This window comes from Balaenoptera ricei, chromosome 4 (genome assembly GCF_028023285.1).
Source record: "Balaenoptera ricei isolate mBalRic1 chromosome 4, mBalRic1.hap2, whole genome shotgun sequence".
In the NCBI taxonomy this organism is placed as follows: domain Eukaryota; kingdom Metazoa; phylum Chordata; class Mammalia; order Artiodactyla; family Balaenopteridae; genus Balaenoptera; species Balaenoptera ricei.
This window is the reverse complement of record NC_082642.1, coordinates 145,831,638-145,852,616: the sequence shown is the minus strand read 5'-3', so window position 1 is coordinate 145,852,616 and position 20,979 is coordinate 145,831,638. Positions and strand designations below refer to the sequence as shown.

At 38.0% G+C, this 20,979-nt stretch overlaps 1 protein-coding gene across 2 annotated transcripts in view; it reads left to right on the top strand.

Moving 5' to 3' along the window:
- The window catches only part of LTN1 (listerin E3 ubiquitin protein ligase 1), a 65,871-nt gene that overhangs the window by 8,975 nt on the left and 35,917 nt on the right, over positions 1 to 20,979 (top strand). For both annotated transcript variants that reach the window (XM_059921415.1, XM_059921413.1), the window contains exons 5-10: positions 480 to 532; positions 1,246 to 1,426; positions 16,656 to 16,829; positions 17,838 to 18,028; positions 18,761 to 18,896; positions 19,746 to 20,555. In XM_059921415.1, coding sequence (XP_059777398.1) covers positions 480 to 532; positions 1,246 to 1,426; positions 16,656 to 16,829; positions 17,838 to 18,028; positions 18,761 to 18,896; positions 19,746 to 20,555 — 1,545 coding nt within the window. The remainder of the gene's footprint in view (positions 1 to 479; positions 533 to 1,245; positions 1,427 to 16,655; positions 16,830 to 17,837; positions 18,029 to 18,760; positions 18,897 to 19,745; positions 20,556 to 20,979) is intronic.

Sequence of the window (20,979 nt, the reverse complement as noted above, 5' to 3'; positions counted from 1 at the left end):
AGTAAGCAGACTTACTCAGTATTTCAAGTGGAACCTTAAACCTTCCTCCATGATGGAGCAGAGCATAATGTGTGTTCTATGTGAGCAGGGAGGTGCTCAAAAAAGAGGGGCGAGGAAAGCAGAGCCTAATTCACTCCCAGACTTACTAATCGGACATCCCATTCACTTCACTGCTGTGTACAAGAGGAATGGAGAAGCAAGGGGCCAGGAGTATTTAAGGGAAAATTCCTCTCAGTGGAAACTGGAGGTGTTTGGAAGAAGTACCTAATCCTTCTTTACCCCAGCAGGTGCCAACCTTGGGGATTGATAGGGGGAAAAAATTGGTAAAATTCAAACCTTTTAGCTTTGCTACTTAATTTTGCTGCTTTTGTGAGAAAGGGGATAAAAACTTTTAGATAAGATGAAGTTTATGTTCTGTCTCTTCACCACTGACAATTCAATAAAATCTCAAGACTGTGGCATTTTTCTCCCCTCTATAGGTGCTGCAGGATCATCTTATAAAAGAAACACCTGATACACTCAGTGACCCACAGTAAGTTGTATTGTTTCTGTGTAACTCAGATTAAGTGAAACTATGTTTCACTCATAGGTAATAAGATGGTAATTTCAATGTGACCTTTTTTTAAAAAGGGATGCTAAATATAGAGGTGAAAATACTTAATATAGTGCTATTTGCCAGGTGCTGTTTTAAGTGCTTTTACCTGCAAGTTGTCCCGCTATTTAACTTGAATTATCTGGGAGCCCACGATTTGGTTCTTTTACAAAGAGATGTTTTTAGGTTTTTTCAAGATTTGCCTTTTGACAGTCATAGCAGGAACCATTTTAAGGTCTGGATGAAAATAGTTGAACTATGAATAGTTCTATTGAAAGAATAGTAAGATGTTCCATTTACTTTTTACTCTTGTGTTCTAATCAAACTATTAAGAGTCTGTAAGGGAAAATACTCTTAGATGCAGTGTTATTTATTCTCTAATCATCCAATTAACTGCTACTGAGAGCAGTGTACATGCACACTTATGAATGAAGCCACAACTCTTCATTTACGTTCACCTTGTATTATTCGAATAATATGTGATTAAAATTCTATATTGGCATTTTGCGGGGGTTTGGCACAGGGAGAATGAATATAGAGATAAAGCAACTTTGGTAGATATTCAATGATAAAACATTTAAAATAGAAGTGCTGAATATGTATTTTGTCTTATTCTCAATCCTTATATGTATTTATTTTCTTTTTACATGAAGAACTGTTCCAGAGGAAGAGAGAGAAGCTAAATTCTATCGGGTTGTAACTTGTTCCTTATTGGCATTGAAAAAATTGCTTAGCCTCCTACCTGATAATGAGCTTGATTCTCTGGAGGAGAAATTTAAGTCTCTTTTATCACAGAATAAGTTTTGGAAGTATGGAAAACACAGTATACCTCAGGTATCTTAATCTTTTTTATTTTAAGACATTTCTCTGATTCCATTTTCTCCCCTGATCTTGTTATTTTTTATTTAGGCTTCATGTTTATTGTTTATGTTTAAAATTCTGCAAACACATTTTTGTGGTGGGACTGAATTACCTCTTACTAGAATGTCCTTGTATTTTCATTTTTTTATTTAGTTGTTTGGACCTCAGATTCAGAGTTGAATCATCATCTTTCTCTGTTCATGGCACCTTAAAACTGCTAGGTGTGTACAAGTCTCTTCCTTTTAATGTATTTATTTTGTCCCTTTTGTCTGTCTGTCTCCGTTTTCCACCTCCACCAGCTGCCCATCCTAAGTGTGATTAATGTATGTGCTTTCGTCTGTGCAGTCGATTCTCATTATTTACTGTGATTTTATTCTGTGAAGTCCACGAACACTGAATTAGTGAATACTGAAGCATTGCTCTTAGGGGAAATGCAGGATCAGGCTCCTGTTAGTCTCTTGTCATGACATTTTTGACAGTTGGTCAGCACATAACCTTGTTTTATGTGTGTCTGTTTAAAGACACCTTATTTAATGTATATTGTTGATTCACTAACTTTGAATTCCCACACAACAGCACTAGACATCATGCCTGAATGAAGTTTATCTAATTTTCTGTTAGGCATGTCACAGCCTTTTTGCATGTGTTTTTAATTCACATAAATGATACTGTGATATATTTCGTCCCATTTATTGCTTTTTACTTAGTAGGTTTTTTTTTATACATGTACTTTTTGTTTGTTTGTTTAAAAAAATATTTACTTATTTATTTATTTAGGCTGCACCGGGTCTTAGTTGCGGCATGCGGGATCTTTTTTTTCTTTTTTTAAATTAATTAATTAATTAATTAATTATTTTTTGGGCTGTGTTGGGTTTTCTTTGCTGCGCGTTGGCTTTCTCTAGTTGTGGTGAGTGGGGGCTACTCTTCCTTGTGCTGTAGGTGCGAGGGCTTCAGTAGTTGCGGCACGCGGGCTCAGTAGTTGTGGCTCGCGGGCTCTAGAGCACAGGCTCAGTAGTTCTGGCGCACGGGCTTCGTTGCTCTGCAGCATGTGGGATCTTCCTGGGCGAGGGCTTGAACCCGTGTCGCCTGCATTGGCAGGCGGTTTCTTAACCACTGCACTACCAGGGAAGTCCCAAGCTCACAGGATCTTTTAGTTGCGGCATGCGAGCTCTTAGTTGCGGCATGCATGCAGGATCTAGTTCCCCGACCAGGGATCAAACCCAGGCCCCCTGCATTGGGAGCACGGAGTCTTACCCACTGGACCACCAGGGAAGTCCCAGTAGTTTTTTAAAAAGTACAAAGATATTTAAATTTATCACATTCCTGTATGTGTATCTGGCCCATGGCTTCTAACTGATGTGTAGTACTCAGAAGTTTGCATTCATTCCATTTTACCTGTTCATTCCCCCAGTGATAGACACCCTGATTGCCTTTGACTCCCTGCTCTCACAAATAAAGCAGCAGTGAGCATCTTTCATGTATCCCCAGATCTGTGAGAATTTCTTTTTCTGAAATTCTCTTGATTTCTGAATTGCTGAGTCAAAGAATATAGGCATACTTAATTTTCTGAAGTAATGCCAGATTGCTTACCTGATTGGCTGCATTAGTCTAGGCTCAACTGTCAATACATGATGACTACTATATATCCTTATACTGTAGCCAGGACTGGGCATCAGTCAACTTCCTATTTTTCAGTAGTCTAATTAGGAGTTCAAATGATACCTCTCTTTAATTTTAATTACTCTGCTTACTAGTGACTTTTAACATCTCTTCATAAGCTTTTCAGATTTTTATGTTTCCTCTGTAAACTACTTATTCATATCTTTCACCCCTTTTTTTCTATTGGAGATCTCTTTTTCTTATTTTACTGGAGTTCCTTGTATATTTTAAATATTAGTCCTTTTGTCATTTTTAGGCATTGTAAATAATCTCCCATTCTGTCACCTTTCATGTGTCCTCTTCTATAAAGAAATCTTAATTTTGATGTAATCAAAACCACTGATATTGCCTTATGAAGGCCTTTCTCACTTTTAAGCCATAAAAATATTGTTATATTTAAGTTATATCTTTTTAAACAGCTATATCCTTTTTTAAGTTATATTTTTCTTAACAGATATCTTTTAATCTCTTTAGTTTTATCTTTCATATGAAGTTTTTAATCCATCAATAACCCACCTTTTTATGTGGTGTGAAGTGGAGATCTAGTTACATTTCTCTTCATGTACAGTGAGCCACTTTTCCTAACATCACCTAGTTAAACTGTTCATTCTCTCCCTATTGATTTATGGTCCTGCCATTATGGTATATTAAGTTCCCATATGTTCATGAGTTTTTCTCAAAACTCTATCTTCTGATCTATTAGTCTTTGTTTCTTCTTATGCCAGTACCACTGTTAAAATGACATTATGATATGTCCTAATAATTGCTCAGGTGAGTCACTCTTTTTTTCATCTTCAAAACTAAGTTGTTTTAGAACTTTATTCTTCTGTATAAATTTAAATAAATTTATTGAATTCCTCAAAAAAAATCTAACTGGAATTTTGATTGGGGTTTCACTGAATGATTTGGGGAGACTTGCTGTTTTTAGGTTATTGAACCTGATGTTATAATTACCTCTCAATTTATTCAGGTATTTAAAAAATATCCTAGAATAACTTTTTAAACAAATTTTATTAAGATATGACTTACATACAATAAAATGCAGTCATTTTAAGCTTACAGTTTAAGATTTGACAGATGTATACACTCATCTTCATGTACATACCCACATAACCACTACAATCAAGAAGTAAAACGTTTTTATCACCCAGAAATTGGTTCCTTGTGTCCCTGCTAGTCATCCTCTCCCTTAACCTAGGCAACTATTTATCTACTTTTCTGTCACTACAGATTCGATTTGTCTTTTTTAGGTTTTCATATAAATGTAGCCATATATTACTCTGTATCTGGCTTCTTTTCTTTCCTTCTCTTTTCTTTTTTCTTTTCTTTTTTTGCCTTGCCACACAGCTTGTGGGATTTTAGTTTCCCAACCAGGGATTGAACCTGGGCCCTCGCCAGTGAGAGCGCGGAGTCCTAACCACTGGACTACCAGGGAATTCCCTGTATCTGGCTTCTTTTGCTCAGCATAATGTTTTTAAGATTCTTTGTTGTTGCTTGTATCAGTATTTCACAGTGGTTATACTATTTTACACTCTTAATCAGCAGTGTATGAGATTTTTGGTTCCATATCATTACTTCAATATTGTCCGTTGTTTTGTTTTTTTTAATTTATTTATTATTTATTTATTATTTATTTTTGGCTGTGTTGGGTCTTCGTTTCTGTGCGAGGGCTTTCTCTAGTTGCGGCAAGCGGAGGCCACTCTTCATCGCGATGCGCGGGCCTCTCACTATCGCGGCCTCTCTTGTTGCGGAGCACAGGCTCCAGACACGCAGGCTCAGTAGTTGTGGTTCACGGGCCTAGTTGCTCCGCAGCATGTGGGATCTTCCCAGACCAGGGCTCAAACCCATGTCCCCTGCATTGGTAGGCAGATTCTCAACCACTGTGCCACCAGGGAAGCCCTGTCCGTTGTTTTAAGTCATTCTCTTGGGTGTGGGATCGGGGATTGGCAAATTACAGCTCATGGGTCAAAATCTGGCACACCTGACCTGTTTTTGTAAATCGTTTTTGTATTGTATGTGACTGCTTTGTGCTAACATAGCAGACAAAGTAGTTGCAACACAGTCCATATGGCTTGCAAAGCTTAAAATATTTTTCTGGCTCTTTAAAGAAAATGTTTGCTGACCTTTGGGGTAGAGACTTTACATTGTGGTTTTAATTTGCACTTCCCTGATGGCTAATGGTATTGAACATCTTTTTTTTTTTTTTTAAGATTTATTTATTTTTATTTATTTATTTTTGGCTGTGTTGGGTCTTCATTGCTGTGCATGGGCTTTCTCTAGTTGCGGCGAGTGGGGGCTACTCTTCATTGTGGTGCGTGGGCTTCTCATTGCGGTGGCTTCTCTTGTTGCGGAGCACAGGCTCTAGGTGCGCGGGCTTCAGTACTTGCGGCACGCAGGCTCAGTAGTTGTGGCTCGCGGGCTCTAGAGCACAGGCTCAGTAGTTGTGGCGCACAAGCTTAGTTGCTCTGCAGCATGTGGGATCTTCCCGGACCAGGGCTTGAACCCGTGTCCCCTGCATTGGCAGGCGGATTCTTCACCACTGTGCCACCAGGGAAGCCCTGAACATCTTTTAATGTGTTTATTGGCCTTTTGTTTTTCTTCTTCTTTTTTTTTTTTTTTTTTTTTTAATTTGGCCGCACCACTTGGCTTGCGGGACCGTAGTTCCCCAACCAGGGATTGAACCAGGGTACCAGCAGTGAAAATGCTGAGTCCTAATCTCTGGACTGTCAAGGAATTCCCTATCTTCTGCTTTTTTGAGGTGTCTGTTTAACCCTTTTGCTCATTTTTAATTTAATATGTTGTAGTTTTTATATCTAAAATTTCAACTTGGTTTTTGTATTTTCTATTTCTTTGATGAAATTTTCTACTTTTTTAAGACTTTTTTTAAGAGCAGTTTTAGGTTCACAGCAAAATTGAGGAAAAAGTACCAAGATTTCCCATATATCTCCTGCCCTTCACATACGTAGCTTCCCCCATTATCTACATCCTCTCACCAGAGTGGTACCTGTTTTTTTTTTTTTTAAACAATTGATGAACCTACGTTGATACATCATTATCATCCAGAATCCGTAATTTACATTAGGGTTCACTGTTGATGTTTTATATTCTGTAGGTTTGGACAAATGTATAATGACATGTATCTGTTTCCTATATTTTCATTCATTGTTGGCATATTTTTCTTTACCTCACTGAGTATAGTTATAATAGCTGCTGTAAAGTACGTGTCTGATAATAACATCTGGGATCACATTTTCTTGGCTTTCACATGCTGAGGGATTTTAGATTGTATCCTACACATAAATATTTAGATTGCATCCTAGACGTAAATATTTAGATTGTATCCTGGAATGTTATATTTTGGAGACAGGATTATTTTATATTGCTCCAAAGGGTGTTGATGTCTTTGTGTTAGTGGGCAATCAACTTGGTTAGACTCAACAAACTCTCATGCCTGCAGTGGGCATGGTTCAAGTGTCAGCTGTAGATTTAGACTGTTTAATAAACACAGAACGTGGGGGTTCTCTTCGTTGGTTCTCTTCTTTCTGGAGTTCCCTATTACTCTCTAGCCATCTTGGTTACCCTGGTTACCTCCTTTTCCTGGTTCTTTCAGTTCTTCCAACCAGAAGGATGTCAGGCTTTCTGTTGCAGTTGTAGCTGCCCCAGTGCCTCTGTGGTGGTGACTGCATCCACCTTCAGGGCAAAACTGCACAAAATGGGAACTCAGTATGTGTGATTGCTTACTCCAAGTTATGATACCCCCTCCAAAATGTGTATTTCAGTCTTCAGAGCCCTTGGATAGTTTTTTTGTGTCAGGTTCACAGAGTCTATAGTTGTTCTTTGCAGGAAGATCAGTGTATCAGCCTGTCACTACTTGATATTCTTTTGCCTATTTTTAAGTTGGGTTTTTGGTTTTTATTGTGAGTTATGAATATGCTTTAGTTATTCTGGGTACAAGTATTTTGTCAGGTAAAGTATCATGAATGTTTTATTATAGTTTGTGGCTTGACTTTTCACTTTTTTTCCATGGTTTTTGGAGAGTAGGTGTTTTAAAGTCCCATTTATCAATTTTTTTTTTTTTTTACACTTCATACTTTTGATTTCTTATATAAGGAGTCTTTGCCTACTTGAAGGTTGCAAAGATTTTTTTATATTTTATTCTAGAAATTTTATAGTTTAGGTTTATTTAGACTTAATTTTTGTGTATGGCATAAAGGTGAGAGTCAGATTTCTTTTCATATAGGTATCCATTTCTTGAAAGACTACCAGCTCCTCACCCCACCACCCTGGCACCTTTGTCAAAATTCAGTTGAACATATGAGATTTTAATTTTGGACTCTTACTCCGTTACATTTTATGTCTATCTTTACACCAGTACCACTCTTTCTTGATTATTATTGTTTTACGGTAAGTCCTGAAACCCTCCAACTTTGTTCTTCTTTTTCAAAATTATTTAGCCTATATCAGGCCCTTGCCATCCTGGAATTGTATTTTATAATACTGAACATGACTTCATGGTTTTTGTTACTATTGTGAAATGGGTTTTCTCTTTTGATTCCATTTTCTATTTTGTCTCTACTGTTGTATAGGAATGCTATATGCTTTTGTGCGTTAATTTTGTATCCAGCAACTCTTCTGAACTGTTAGTTCTTTTTTTTTTAATCAATTCTTTTATTATTTACAACAATCTTTTGATAATTTCTGCCAAATTTGTTCTGATATATTCTTTTTTTTTTAACATCTTTATTGCAGTATAATTGCTTTACAATGTTATGTTACTTTCTGCTTTGTAACAAAGTGAATCAGCTATACCTATGCATATATCCCCATATTTCCTCCCTCTTGCATCTCCCTCCCTCCCACCCTCCCTATCTCACCCCTCTAGGTGGTCACAAAGCTCTGAGCTGATCTCCCTATGCTGTGCGGCTGCTTCTCACTAGCTATCTCTTTTACCTTTGGTACTGTATATATGTCCATGCCACTCTCTCACTTTGTCACAGCTTACCCTTCCCCCTCCCCATATCCTCAAGTCCATTCTCTACTAGGTCTGTGTTTATTCCTGTCTTGCCCCTAGGTTCTTCAGAACGTTTTTTTTTTTTTTATTCTATATATGTGTGTTAGCATATGGTATTTGTTTTTCTCTTTCTGACTTACATCACTCTGTATTACACACTCTAGGTCCATCCACCTCACTACAAATAACTCAATTTCATTTCTTTTTATGGCTGAGTAATATTCCATTGTATGTATGTGCCACATCTTCTTTATCCATTCATCTGTTGGTGGACACTTAGGTTGCTTCCATGTCCTGGCTGTTGTAATAGAGCTGCAATGAACACTGTGGTACATGACTCTTTTTTAATCATTCATCAGTTTTTTACACATCACTTTATACATATCAATCCCAATCGCCCAATTCAGCACACCACCATCCCCCCCCACCACAGTTTTCCCCCCCTTGGTGTCCATACGTTTGTTCTCTGCATCTGTGTCTCAACTTCTGCCCTGCAACCCGGTTCATCTGTACCATTTTTCTAGGTTCCACATACATGCGTTAATATACGATATTTGTTTTTCTCTTTCTGACTTACTTCACTCTGTATGACAGTCTCTACATCCATCCACGTCTCAACAAATGACTCAATTTCGTTCCTTTTTATGGCTGAGTAATATTCCATTGTATATATGTACCACATCTTCTTTATCCATTTGTCTGTCGATGGGCATTTAGGTTGCTTCCATGACCTGGCTATTGTAAATAGTGCTGCAGTGAACATTGGGGTGCATGTGTCTTTTTGAATTACGGTTTTCTCTGGGTATATGCCCAGTAGTGGGATTGCTGGGTCATATGGTAATTCTACTTTTAGTTTTTTAAGGTACCTCCATATTGTTCTCCATAGTGGCTGTATCAATTTACATTCCCACCAACAGTGCAAGAGGGTTCCCTTTTCTCCACACCCTCTCCAGCATTTGTTGTTTGTAGATTTTCTGATGATGGCCATTCTGACTGGTGTGAGGTGATACCTCATTGTAGATTTGATTTGCATTTCTCTAATAATTAGTGATGTTGAGCATCTTTTCATGTGCTTCGTGGCCGTCTGTATGTCTGCTTTGGAGAAATGTCTATTTAGGTCTTCTGCCCATTTTTGGATTGGGGTGTCTGTTTCTTTAATATTGAGCTGAATGAGCTGTTTATATATTTTGGAGATTAATCCTTTCTCCGTTGATTGGTTTGCAAATATTTTCTCCCATTCTGAGGGTTGTCTTTTAGTCTTGTTTATGGTTTCCTTTGCTGTGCAAAAGCTTTGAAGTTTCATTAGGTCCCATTTGTTTATTTTTGTTTTTATTTCCATTACTCTAGGAGGTGGATCAATAAAGATCTTGCTGTGATTTATGTCAAAGAGTGTTCTTCCTATGTTTTCCTCGAAGAGTTTTATAGTGTCCGGTCTTACATTTAGGTCTCTAATCCATTTTGAGTTTATTTTTGTGTATGGTGTTAGGGAGTGTTCTAATTTCATTCTTTTACATGTAGCTGTCCAGTTTTCCCAGCACCACTTATTGAAGAGACTGTCTTTTCTCCCATTGTATATCTTTGCCTCCTTTGTCATAGATTAGTTGACCGTAGGTGTGTGGGTTTATCTCTGGGCTTTCTATCTTGTTCCATTGATCTATGTTTCTGTTTTTGTGCCAGTACCATATTGTCTTGATTACTGTAGCTTTGTAGTATAGTCTGAAGTCAGGGAGTCTGATTCCTCCAGCTCCGTTTTTTTCCCTCAAGATTGCTTTGGCTATTCGGGGTCTTTTTTGTCTCCATACAAATTTTAAGATGATTTGTTCTAGTTCTGTAAAAAATGCCATTGGTAATTTGATAGGGATTGCATTGAATCTGTAGATTGCTTTGGGTAGTATAGTCATTTTCACAATGTTGATTCTTCCAATCCAAGAACATGGTATATCTCTCCATCTGTTGGTATCATCTTTAATTTCTTTCATCAGTGTCTTATATTTTTCTGCATACAGGTCTTTTGTCTCCCTAGGTAGGTTTATTCCTAGGTATTTTATTCTTTTTTTTTTTTTTCTTTTTGTTGCAGTGGTAAATGGGAGTGTTTCCATAATTTCTCTTTCAGATTTTTCATCATTAGTGTATAGGAATGCAAGAGATTTCTGTGCATTAATTTTGTATCCTGCAACTTTACCAAATTCATTAATTAGCTCTAGCAGTTTTCTGGTGGCAGTTTTAGGATTCTCTATGTATAGTATCATGTCATCTGCAAACAGTGACAGTTTTACTTCTTCTTTTCCAGATTGTATTCTTTTATTTCTTTTTCTTCTCTGATTGCCGTGGCTAGGACTTCCAAAACTATGTTGAATAATAGTGGTGAGAGTGGACATCCTTGTCTCGTTCCTGATCTTAGAGGAAATGCTTTCAGTTTTTCACCGTTGAGAATGATGTTTGCTGTGGGTTTGTCATATATGGCCTTTATTATGTTGAGGTAGGTTCCCTCTATGCCCACTTTCTGGAGAGTTTTTATCATATATGGATGTTGAATTTTGTCAAAAGCTTTTTCTGCGTCTATTGAGATGATCATATGGTTTTTATTCTTCAATTTGTTAATATGGTGTATCACATCGATTGATTGGCGTATATTGAAGAATCCTTGCATCCCTGGGATAAATCCCACTTGATCGTGGTGTATGATCCTTTTAATGTGTTGTTGGATTCTGTTTGCTAGTATTTTGTTGAGGATCTTTGCATCTATAGTCATCAGTGATATTGGTCTGTAATTTTCTTTTTTTGTAGTGTCTTTGTCTGGTTTTGGTATCAGGGTGATGGTGGCCTCATAGAATGAGTTTGGGAGTGTTCCTTCCTCTGCAATTTTTTGGTAGAGTTTGAGAAGGATGGGTGTTAGCTCTTCTCTAAATGTTTGATAGAATTCACCTGTGAAGCCATCTGGTCCTGGACTTTTGTTTGTTGGAAGATTTTTAATCACAGTTTCAATTTCATTACTTGTGATTGGTCTGTTCATATTTTCTGTTTCTTCCTGGTTCAGTCTTGGAAGGTTATACCTTTCTAAGAATTTGTCCATTTCTTCCAGGTTGTCCATTTTATTGGCATAGAGTTGCTTGTAGTAGTCTCTTAGGATGCTTTGTATTTCTGCAGTGTCTGTTGTAACTTCTCCTTTTTCATTTCTGATTTTATTGATTTGAGTCCTCTTCCTCTTTTTCTTGATGAGTCTGGGTAATGGCTTATCAATTTTGTTTATCTTCTCAAAGAACCAGGTTTTAGTTTTATTGATCTTTGCTATTGTTTTCTTTGTTTCTATTTCATTTATTTCCTCTCTGATCTTTATGATTTCTTTCCTTCTGCTAACTTTGGGTTTTGTTTGTTCGTCTTTCTCTAGTTCCTTTAGGTGTAAGGTTAGATTGTTTACTTGAGATTTTTCTTGTTTCTTTAGGTAGGCTTGTATAGCTATAAACTTCCCTCTTAGAACTGCTTTTGCTGCATCCCATAGGATTTGGGTCGTCGTGTTTTCATTGTCATTTGTCTCTAGGTATTTTTTGATTTCCTTTTTGATTTCTTCAGTGATCTCCTGGTTATTTAGTAATGTATTGTTTAGCCTCCATGTGTTTGTGTTTTTTACGTTTTTTTCCCTGCAATTCATTTCTAATCTCATAGCATTGTGGTCAGAAAAGATACTTGATATGATTTCAATTTTCTTAAATTTACCGAGGCTTAATTTGTGACCCAAGATGTGGTCTGTCCTAGAGAATGTTCCGTGCGCACTTGAGAAGAACGTGTAATCTGCTGTTTTTGGGTGGAATGTCCTATCAATATCAATTAAATCTAGCTGGTCTATTGTGTCTTTTAAAGCTTCTGTTTCCTTATTTATTTTCATTTTGGATGATCTGTCCATTGGTGTAAGTGAGGTGTTAAAGTCCCCCACTATTATTGTGTTACTGTCGATTTCCTCTTTTATAGCTGTTAGCAGTTGCCTTATGTATTGAGGTGCTCCTATGTTGGGTGCATATATATTTATAATTTTTATATCTTCTTCTTGGATTGATCCCTTGATCATTATGTAGTGTCCTTCCTTGTCTCTTGTAACATTCTTTATTTTAAAGTCTATTTTATCTGATATGAGTATAGCTACTCCAGCTTTCTTTTGATTTCCATTTGCATGGAATATCTTTTTCCATCCCCTCACTTTCAGTCTGTATGTGTCCCTAGGTCTAAAGTGAGTCTCTTGTAGACAGCATATATATGGGTCTTGTTTTTGTATCCATTCAGCAAGCCTGTGTCTTTTGGTTGGAGCATTTAATCCATTCACGTTTAAGGTAATTATCGATATGTATGTTCCTATGACCATTTTCTTAATTGTTTTGGGTTTGTTTTTGTAGGTCCTTTTCTTCTCTTGTGTTTCCCACTTAGAGAAGTTCCTTTAGCATTTGTTGTAGAGCTGGTTTGTTGGTGCTGAATTCTCTTAGCTTTGGCTTGTCTGTAAAGCTTTTGATTTCTCCATCAAATGTAAATGAGATCCTTGCCGGGTAGAGTAATCTTGGTTGTAGGTTCTTCCCTTTCATCACTTTAAGTATATCATGCCACTCCCTTCTGGCTTGTAGAGTTTCTGCTGAGAAATCAGCTGTTAACCTTATGGGAGTTCCCTTGTATGTTATTTGTCGTTTTTCCCTTGCTGCTTTCAATAATTTTTCTTTGTCTTTAATTTTTGCCACTTTGATTACTATGTGTCTCGGCGTGTTTCTCCTTGGGTTTATCCTGTATGGGACTCTCTGCGCTTCCTGGACTTGAGTGGCTATTTCCTTTCCCATGTTAGGGAAGTTTTCGACTATAATCTCTTCAAATATTTTCTCTGGTCCTTTCTCTCTCTCTTCTCCTTCTGGGACCCCTATAATGTGAATGTTGTTGCGTTTAATGTTGTCCCAGAAGTCTCTTAGGCTGTCTTCATTTCTTTTCATTCTTTTTTCTTTAGTCTGTTCCAAAGCAGTGAATTCCACCATTCTGTTTTCCAGGTCACTTATCTGTTCTTCTGCCTCAGTTATTCTGCTATTGATCCCTTCTAGAGAATTTTTAATTTCATTTATCGTGTTGTTCATCACTGTTTGTTTGCTCTTTAGTCCTTCTAGGTGCTTGTTAAACGTTTCTTGTATTTTCTCCGTTCTCTTCCAAGATTTTGGATCATCTTTACTATCATTATTCTGAATTCTTTTTCAGGTTCACTGCCTATTTCCTCTTTATTTGTTAGGTCTGGTGGGTTTTTGCCTTGCTCCTTCATCTGCTGTGTATTTCTCTGTCTTCTCACTTTACTTAACTTACTGTGTTTGGGTTCTCCTTTTTGCAGGCTGAAGGTTCGTAGTTTCTGTTGTTTTTGGTGTCTGTCCCCAGTGGCTAAGGTTGGTTCAGTGGGTTGTGTAGGCTTCCTGGTGGAGGGGAGTAGTGCCTGTGTTCTGGTGGATGAGGCTGGATCTCATCTTTATGGTGGGCAGGTCCACGTCTGGTGGTGTGTTTTGGGGTGTCTGTGGCCTTAATATGATTTTAGGAAGCCTGTCTGCTAATGAATGTGGTTATGTTCCTTTCTTGCTAGTTGTTTGGCATAGGGTGTCCAGCACTGTAGCTTGCTGGTCGTTAAGTGGAGCTGGGTCTTGGTGTTGAGATGGAGATGTCTGGGAGATTTTCACCGTTTGATATTATGTGGAGCTGGGAGGTCTCTTGTGGACCAGTGTCCTGAACTTCGCTCTCCCACCTCAGAGGCACAGCCCTGATGTCTGGCTGGAGCACCAAGAGCCTGTCATCCACACAGCTCAGAATGAAAGGGAGAAAATAAAAGAAAGAAATAAAGAAGAAGATAAAATAAAATAAAGTTATTAAAATAAAAAATAATTATTAAAAAAAATTATTTTAAGTAATTTAAAAAAAAAAAAGGAAAGAAAGAAAGAAGAGAGCAACCAAACCAAAAAACAAATCCACCAATGATAACAATTGCTAAAAATTATACTAAAAAAAAAAAAAAAAAAAAAAACGGACAGACAGAACCCTAGGACAAATGGTAAAAGCAAAGCTATACAGACAAGATCACACACAGAAGCATACACATACACACTCACAAAAAGAGAAAAAGGGAAAAATATATATATATCGTTGCTCCCAAAGTCCACCTCCTCAATTTGGGATGATTCGTTGTCTATTCAGGTATTCCACAGATGCAGGGTACATCAAGTTGATTGTGGAGATTTAATCCGCTGCTCCTGAGGCTGCTGGGAGAAATTTCCCTTTCTCTTCTTTGTTCGCACAGCTCCTGGGGTTCAGCTTTGGATTTGGCCCCGCCTCTGCGTTAGGTCGCCTGAGGGCATCTGTTCTTCGCTCAGACAGGACGGGCTTAAAGTAGCAGCTGATTCGGAGGCTCTGGGTCACTCAGGCCGGGGGGAGGGAGGGGTACGGATGTGGGGCGAGCCTGTGGTGGCAGAGGCCAGCGTGACGTTGCACCAGCCTGAGGCGCGCCGTGCATTCTCCCGGGGAAGTTGTCCCTGGATCACGGGACCCTGGCGGTGGTGGGCTGCACAGGCTCCCGGGAGGGGCGGTGTGGATAGTGACCTGTGCTCGCACACAGGCTTCTTGGTGGCAGCAGCAGCAGCCTTAGCGTCTCATGCCCGTCTCTGGGATCGGCGCTGATAGCCGCCGCTCGCACCCGTCTCTGGAGCTCCTTTAAGCGGCGCTCTGAATCCCCTCTCCTCGCGCACCACGAAACACAGAAGCAAGAAAAAGTCTCTTGTCTCTTCGGCAGCTCCAGACTTTTTCCCGAACTCCCTCCCGGCTAACTATGGTGCACTAGCCCCCTTCAGGCTGTGTTCACGCAGCCAATCCCAGTCCTCTCCCTGGGATCTGACCGAAACCCGAGCCTCAGTTCCCAGCCCACACCCGCCTCGGTGGGTGAGCAGACAAGCCTCTCAGGCTGCTGAGTGCTGGTTGGCACCGATCCTCTGTGCGGGAATCTCTCTGCTTTGCCCTCCGCACCCCCGTTGCTGCGCTATCCTCCGCAGCTCCAAAGCTCCCCACCTCCGCCACCGGCAGTCTCCGCCCACGAAGGGGCTTCCTAGTGTGTGGAAATCTTTCCTCCTTCACAGCTCCCTTCCACTGGCGCAGGTCCTGTCCCTATTCTTTTGTCTCTGTTTTTTCTTTTTTCTTTTGCCCTTCCCAGGTACGTGGAGAGTTTCTTGCCTTTTGGGAAGTCTGAGGTCTTCTGCCAGCGTTCAGTAGGTGTTCTGTAGGAGTTGTTCCACATGTAGATGTATTTCTGATGTATTTGTAAGGAGGAAGGTGATCTCCACATCTTACTCTTCTGCCATCTTGAAGCTCCTCCTCCTCCTGTTCTTATTATTTGTCTTTAGATTTTCTTTTCCTAAATTTTTAAAAAATTGATTAATTTAATTTATTTTTTGGCTGCTTTGGGTCTTCATTGCTACACGTGGGCTTTCTGTAGTTGCTGCGAGTGGGGGCTATTCTTCATTGCAGTGCGTGGGCTTCTCATTACGGTGGCTTCTCTTTTTGCAGAGCATGGGCTCTAGGCACGCGGGCTTCACTGTGGCATGCGGGCTCAGTAGTTGTGGCGCATGGGCTTGGTTGCTCCATGGCATGTGGGATCTTCCCAGACCAGGGCTCGAACCCATTTCCCCTTCATTGGCAGACAGATTCTTAACCACTGTGCCACCAGGGAAGTCCTGTCTTTAGAGTTTTTGGAATATTTTTTATAGCCTTTTATTTTGCTATGATTATAAACAGTAATTTGGGTTACTTTCTAGTTTCTTTTTTTCCCTTTTTCTCTGTATTAATTAGGTTCTCAGTACCATGGTGAATAGAAGTGGTGATAGCGGGCATCCTTTTCTTGTTTCTTACTTTAATAGAAATAGTTGTAGACTCTTAATGTTGAGTATGATGCTCTTAAACTATGAATTGTGCTCTTATTTATTTATTTGTGTATTTATTTTTACTTTAGGAATTGTGCTTGGTTCTTTTTCAGATCTGTGCTTTTTCTAAGATCCTTTTCCCTTTAAATTTCTTTAAACTTTTGTTTCTTTAAATATAATAAACATTGTTGATATGGAGTTTGTTACTGATAGATAATTATAAGATTTAAAGTCTCAGGTCTCTGTGTTATCTTTTGGTTCTGCATCGTGGCTCATGGTGTCTTATTTTTTGTTTGGCTGTATTTAATTTTGTGCTGACTAGTATATTCATAGGGATAATTTGAGCCCCCAAATGAAGTCTTCTTACGCTACCGAGGATTTGTATTTGCTTGAGCCAAAGAAATAGAAAGTTGAATTCTTTCTGCCTTCACTTTTGGCTTGGTAATTCCTAATGTCTCTTCAGCCCTGTGGTGTTCTTAAGATTTTTAAAAAGTATTTTTTCTAGCCCTTTTAGTTTTATTAATGGAAGGGTTAGTATGAATAACCTACTTGCCATTACCATAAATAAAATTTTATCATACCTTGACTAGGCTTTAGTTTAATTCAGCTTTCCATTTTTTTCTTTCAGATCCGCTCAGCCTATTTTGAGTTAGTTTCTGCTTTGTGCCAGCGTACTCCACAGTTGATGAAAGATGAAGCATCCAAAGTGAGCCCATCTGTCCTTCTTAGCATTGATGACAGTGACCCCATTGTATGCCCTGCTCTCTGGGAAGCTGTGCTTTACACACTTACAACTATTGAGGTAAGTTAAAGAGGTACATTTAGTACATCTGGGAATATTTGTCTTCTTAGTTGTATTTTAGAAGCCTTAGATACCATGTGAGAGAGCCTATCAGATTATATTTAAAACTTGCTAGAAAAATGCTTTCTTGGGAATAAAATATTTAATCCAAAACTTTGTATAAATCTTAAACTGACTATAAAATGATATAGCATTTTTATTTTACTTTCAGGTTAGTCAATATCAATTATCCTTTAAACTTATATGGCCCAATGAAATCAACATATCTGAATCTTATATTTAAGATTAAATATTGCTGTCCCTTTTAGAAAGCAGCTTTTTTTTTCTTTTCTTTTCTTTTTAACTTGTTTAGAAAGCAGCTTTTATAGAAATCTTTTCAGTTAAATATTACTTCTTTTTTGGCTGCCTCAGGCCTTAGTTGCAGCACACGGGATCTTCATTGAGGCATGCAGGATCTTTCGTTGCGGTGCACGGGCTTCTCTCTAGTTGTGGCGTGCGGGTTGTGTTCTCCTCTCTAGTTGTGGCGCGCAGGCTCCAGGGCATGTGGGCTCTGTAGTTGTGGCACATGGGTTCCAGTGTGGGCAAGCTCTGTAGTTTGCCGCACACAGGCTCTCTAGTTGAGGTGCACGAGCTCAGTAGTTGTGGCATGCGGGCTTAGTTGCCCCGTAGCATGTGGGATCTTAGTTCCCTGAGCAGGGATCGAACCCACGTCCCCTGCATTGTAAGGTGGTTTCTTTACCACTGGACCACCAGGGAAGTCCCTAAATAGTTATTTCTGATCAATATTGTCCTGGAAGCATGTTGTATACATAATTACTAAATGTAATAAATTTCTTATAATTTCAGACTTTTAGTTTTTAATGGTGGTGAGAGATTTTGACCCTCTTTAGGTAGAATACTTGATTTTTATTTTTGAGAGTCTATGTGTCTTCTCTCTTAATTGGGAAATGTATGTTTATGATCTCTAATTATTATCATAATCTTTTTTTTTTTTTTTTTTTTGGTAAGGACTGTTGGCTTCATGTAAATGCAAAAAAAAGTGTGTTTCCCAAGCTGTCAGCTATGGTTCGTGAAGGAGGTCGGGGTCTGGCTGCTGTCATATATCCTTATCTTCTGCCATTTATCAGCAAACTCCCTCAGTCTATTACAGATCCAAAGTTGGATTTCTTCAAAAATTTTCTCACCTCCCTAGTTGCAGGGTAAGGAATTTAAATTCTTGACCTTTAAAGCAAAATAGATTTTTTCTTATTTTCATAAATGGGCAGAACGACATACTTGTTATTATCATATGTAAATTTCCCCAAATTGTTTTGCTGTTCATTAAACACTTTTGAAGTTTTAGAGAATTACAATTGGAATTCTTTTTTTGGGTACTTTCAAGACTTCAGTGGTAGTATGCAGCAGAAAGTGAGATAAATTATGGCAAGGCCCTTAGGTGGAAATAGGCTCTTTTTCAATGACCCATTTTTTGGTATGTTGATAAATACAAATGCCCGAGTACAGAAAATGAACCAGTGAACTTTTCCATTAACTTAAATATAATAGCTGTTTAAAGTCACACTTAAAACGTCATTTCAGTGTATTTGTTGAACTTAGTAAAAGATACCCGGTTTTATTAATGATTAAAAATTTTTTTTCCACTACAGTATTATCTTTATTTGGTTAAGTCCTCTCTTTGAAATTTGCAGGTGGATTGGTTCATGAATAGAAAATAAATATGTTATCTTCTGTTGATACATTTTTGAAGATATGCTATTTTTCATAGTTCTTCAAGTTTATAATCTAATTGGGCTGTATTTTGGTTGTTCTTAGTTTTTCATTGAAGAATTTTATTTTTAGAAATTCTTTTTCATGCCTTTATTTTGGTGTTTTTGTATTGCTTATTTTCTTTTTCATGAAGGAGTAAGCCACAGGTATTTATTATTTCTTAGGCTATCAACAGAAAGAACCAAAACCAGCTTTTCAGAGTGCTCAGCAGTAGTATCTGCTTTTTTTGAATGCTTACGTTTTATAATGCAGCAAAACTTAGGTGAGGAAGAGATAGAAGAGATGCTCGTCAATGATCAGGTATTTATAATGTAAAAAATCATCAGTACCTTTGCACACTAACTATAAAGAATCAAGCTCATTGTGTCTTGTTGCCATTTTTATTAATTAGCCTTCCTTGTAAAGATTTCATTTTTATGATTTACAAATTAGGTAATGTGTATTGCTGACCAATAAATGAAAATTTCTGTATTGTTAGTTGTTAGCATAATACCATAATGCCTAAGTACTAGTCACTCTCTGGTTGTACAAACTCTGTTTTAGAGAGTTGCAATGCAAAACAATTTAGAAGATGCAATTTTCAACATTTTGTATTTTAGTTTATATTATAATCATCTTCTTCCTTCTAAAATATGTAGTACATTTATCCTTTTGTGAGCAATTGTGCTTGGCTTTTAGAACTAGTGATGAGAGCAGGTCCTGGAATATGGTTCCTTATGGTAGGAAATTAATTAATATGATTATATAAGCCCAGATCCTAGTTGATGTCTCAGATAGTTAATTTCTCTTATCTTTGTAATTTAAGAGAAAGCACTGAATTCTGTGGGTCCTGTATGTCTTTCATATTGGTTTAGAAAAAAGGAAAAAACTTTGAATAAGTTCAGAAGATGCAAAGAGTTGATGACCAATGATCTTGGTCAATTATATCATAAAAAATAAGTAATTCGGGGGGATACAGTGAAATCGTTAGGCTCTTTGAATGATATGAAGATGATTTTCAGGTTCAAATTAACTCTTTTCATAGTTCTGGGGAAAAAATTCATGTTTTTCAGTTATTAAATATGAAAATTTATAATGTTTTACAAATACCTTGTTTAAATTTTATTTTCCCTGAAAACTGAACTTTAATATTTCTACCTTCTCTTTCAGTTGATTCCTTTTATTGATGCAGTTCTCAAAGACCCAAGATTGCAAGATGGGCAGCTGTTTAACCATTTGGCAGAAACTTTAAGTTCATGGGAAGCCAAAGCAGATTTGGATAAAGATGATAAAACAGCTTACAATTTGGAGAAAGTGCTACTGAATTTCTGGGAAAGACTGTCAGAGATCTGTATTGAGAAAATCAGTGAGCCAGAAGCCGATGTTAAGTCAGTTTTGGGTGTTTCTAACCTATTACAGGTCCTTCAGAAGCCAAAGAGCTCCTTGAAGTTAAATAAAAAAAACTTTGGTAAGGTTAGATTTGCTGATGAGATGCCCGAAAGTAATAAAGAGAATGAGAAATATGTCTCCTCAGAAGGAGAGAATAGTGAAGGCTCTGAATTAATGGCTGAACCTTCTCTCACTCACAGTTGCTCAGACCTTATATCACCCCTAAGGAAAAAACCTTTGGAAGACTTAGTCTGTAAACTAGCAGAAATGAGTGTTAATTATGTCAATGAACAAAAGTCGGAGCAACATCTAAGGTTTCTTTCCACTCTGCTCAACTCCTTCTCTTCAAGCCAAGTATTTAAAGTGCTATTAGGTGATGAAAAACAGAGTATTGTCAAAGCCAAGCCTCTTGAAATAGCCAAACTTGCACAAAAAAATCCCGCGATACAGTTTTTGTACCAGAAAGTAATAAGTTGGCTAAATGAATATCAAAGGAAGGATGCTGGTTTCTTGGTGGACATTTTGTACAGTGCCCTTTGTTGCTGTGATAATCATATGGAACGAAAAGCTGTCTTGGATGATCTAATTGAGGTATTACTGTTCTGTATCTTTTTATTTTCATTTATTTATTTATTCATTCATTCATGCATGCCTGCATGCAGGATCTTTGTTCCCCAGGCAGGGATCAAACCTGTGCCCCCTACAGTGGAAGCATGGAGCCCTAACCACTGGATCACCAGGGAGTTCCCTGTATCTTTTTAAACTATAATGGTTTACACTGGCACACTGATTATGGATGAGTAGAACGAGACCTCTGTGGGGGTTATTTTGGGATTGTTTCTTAACTATGAATGTCAATTTAAAGACAATATATTCTTGATTGGGATTGGGAAGTATGTGAGACTTCTGGGTAGCTGTTCAGTAAGAGTAAATATGTTAAGATGACAAAAGCTTGGTAATAAAAGGGTAAGTTCTTTCAGTCCATACTTTTGAAAGCTGGACTCGCTAAAAAAAT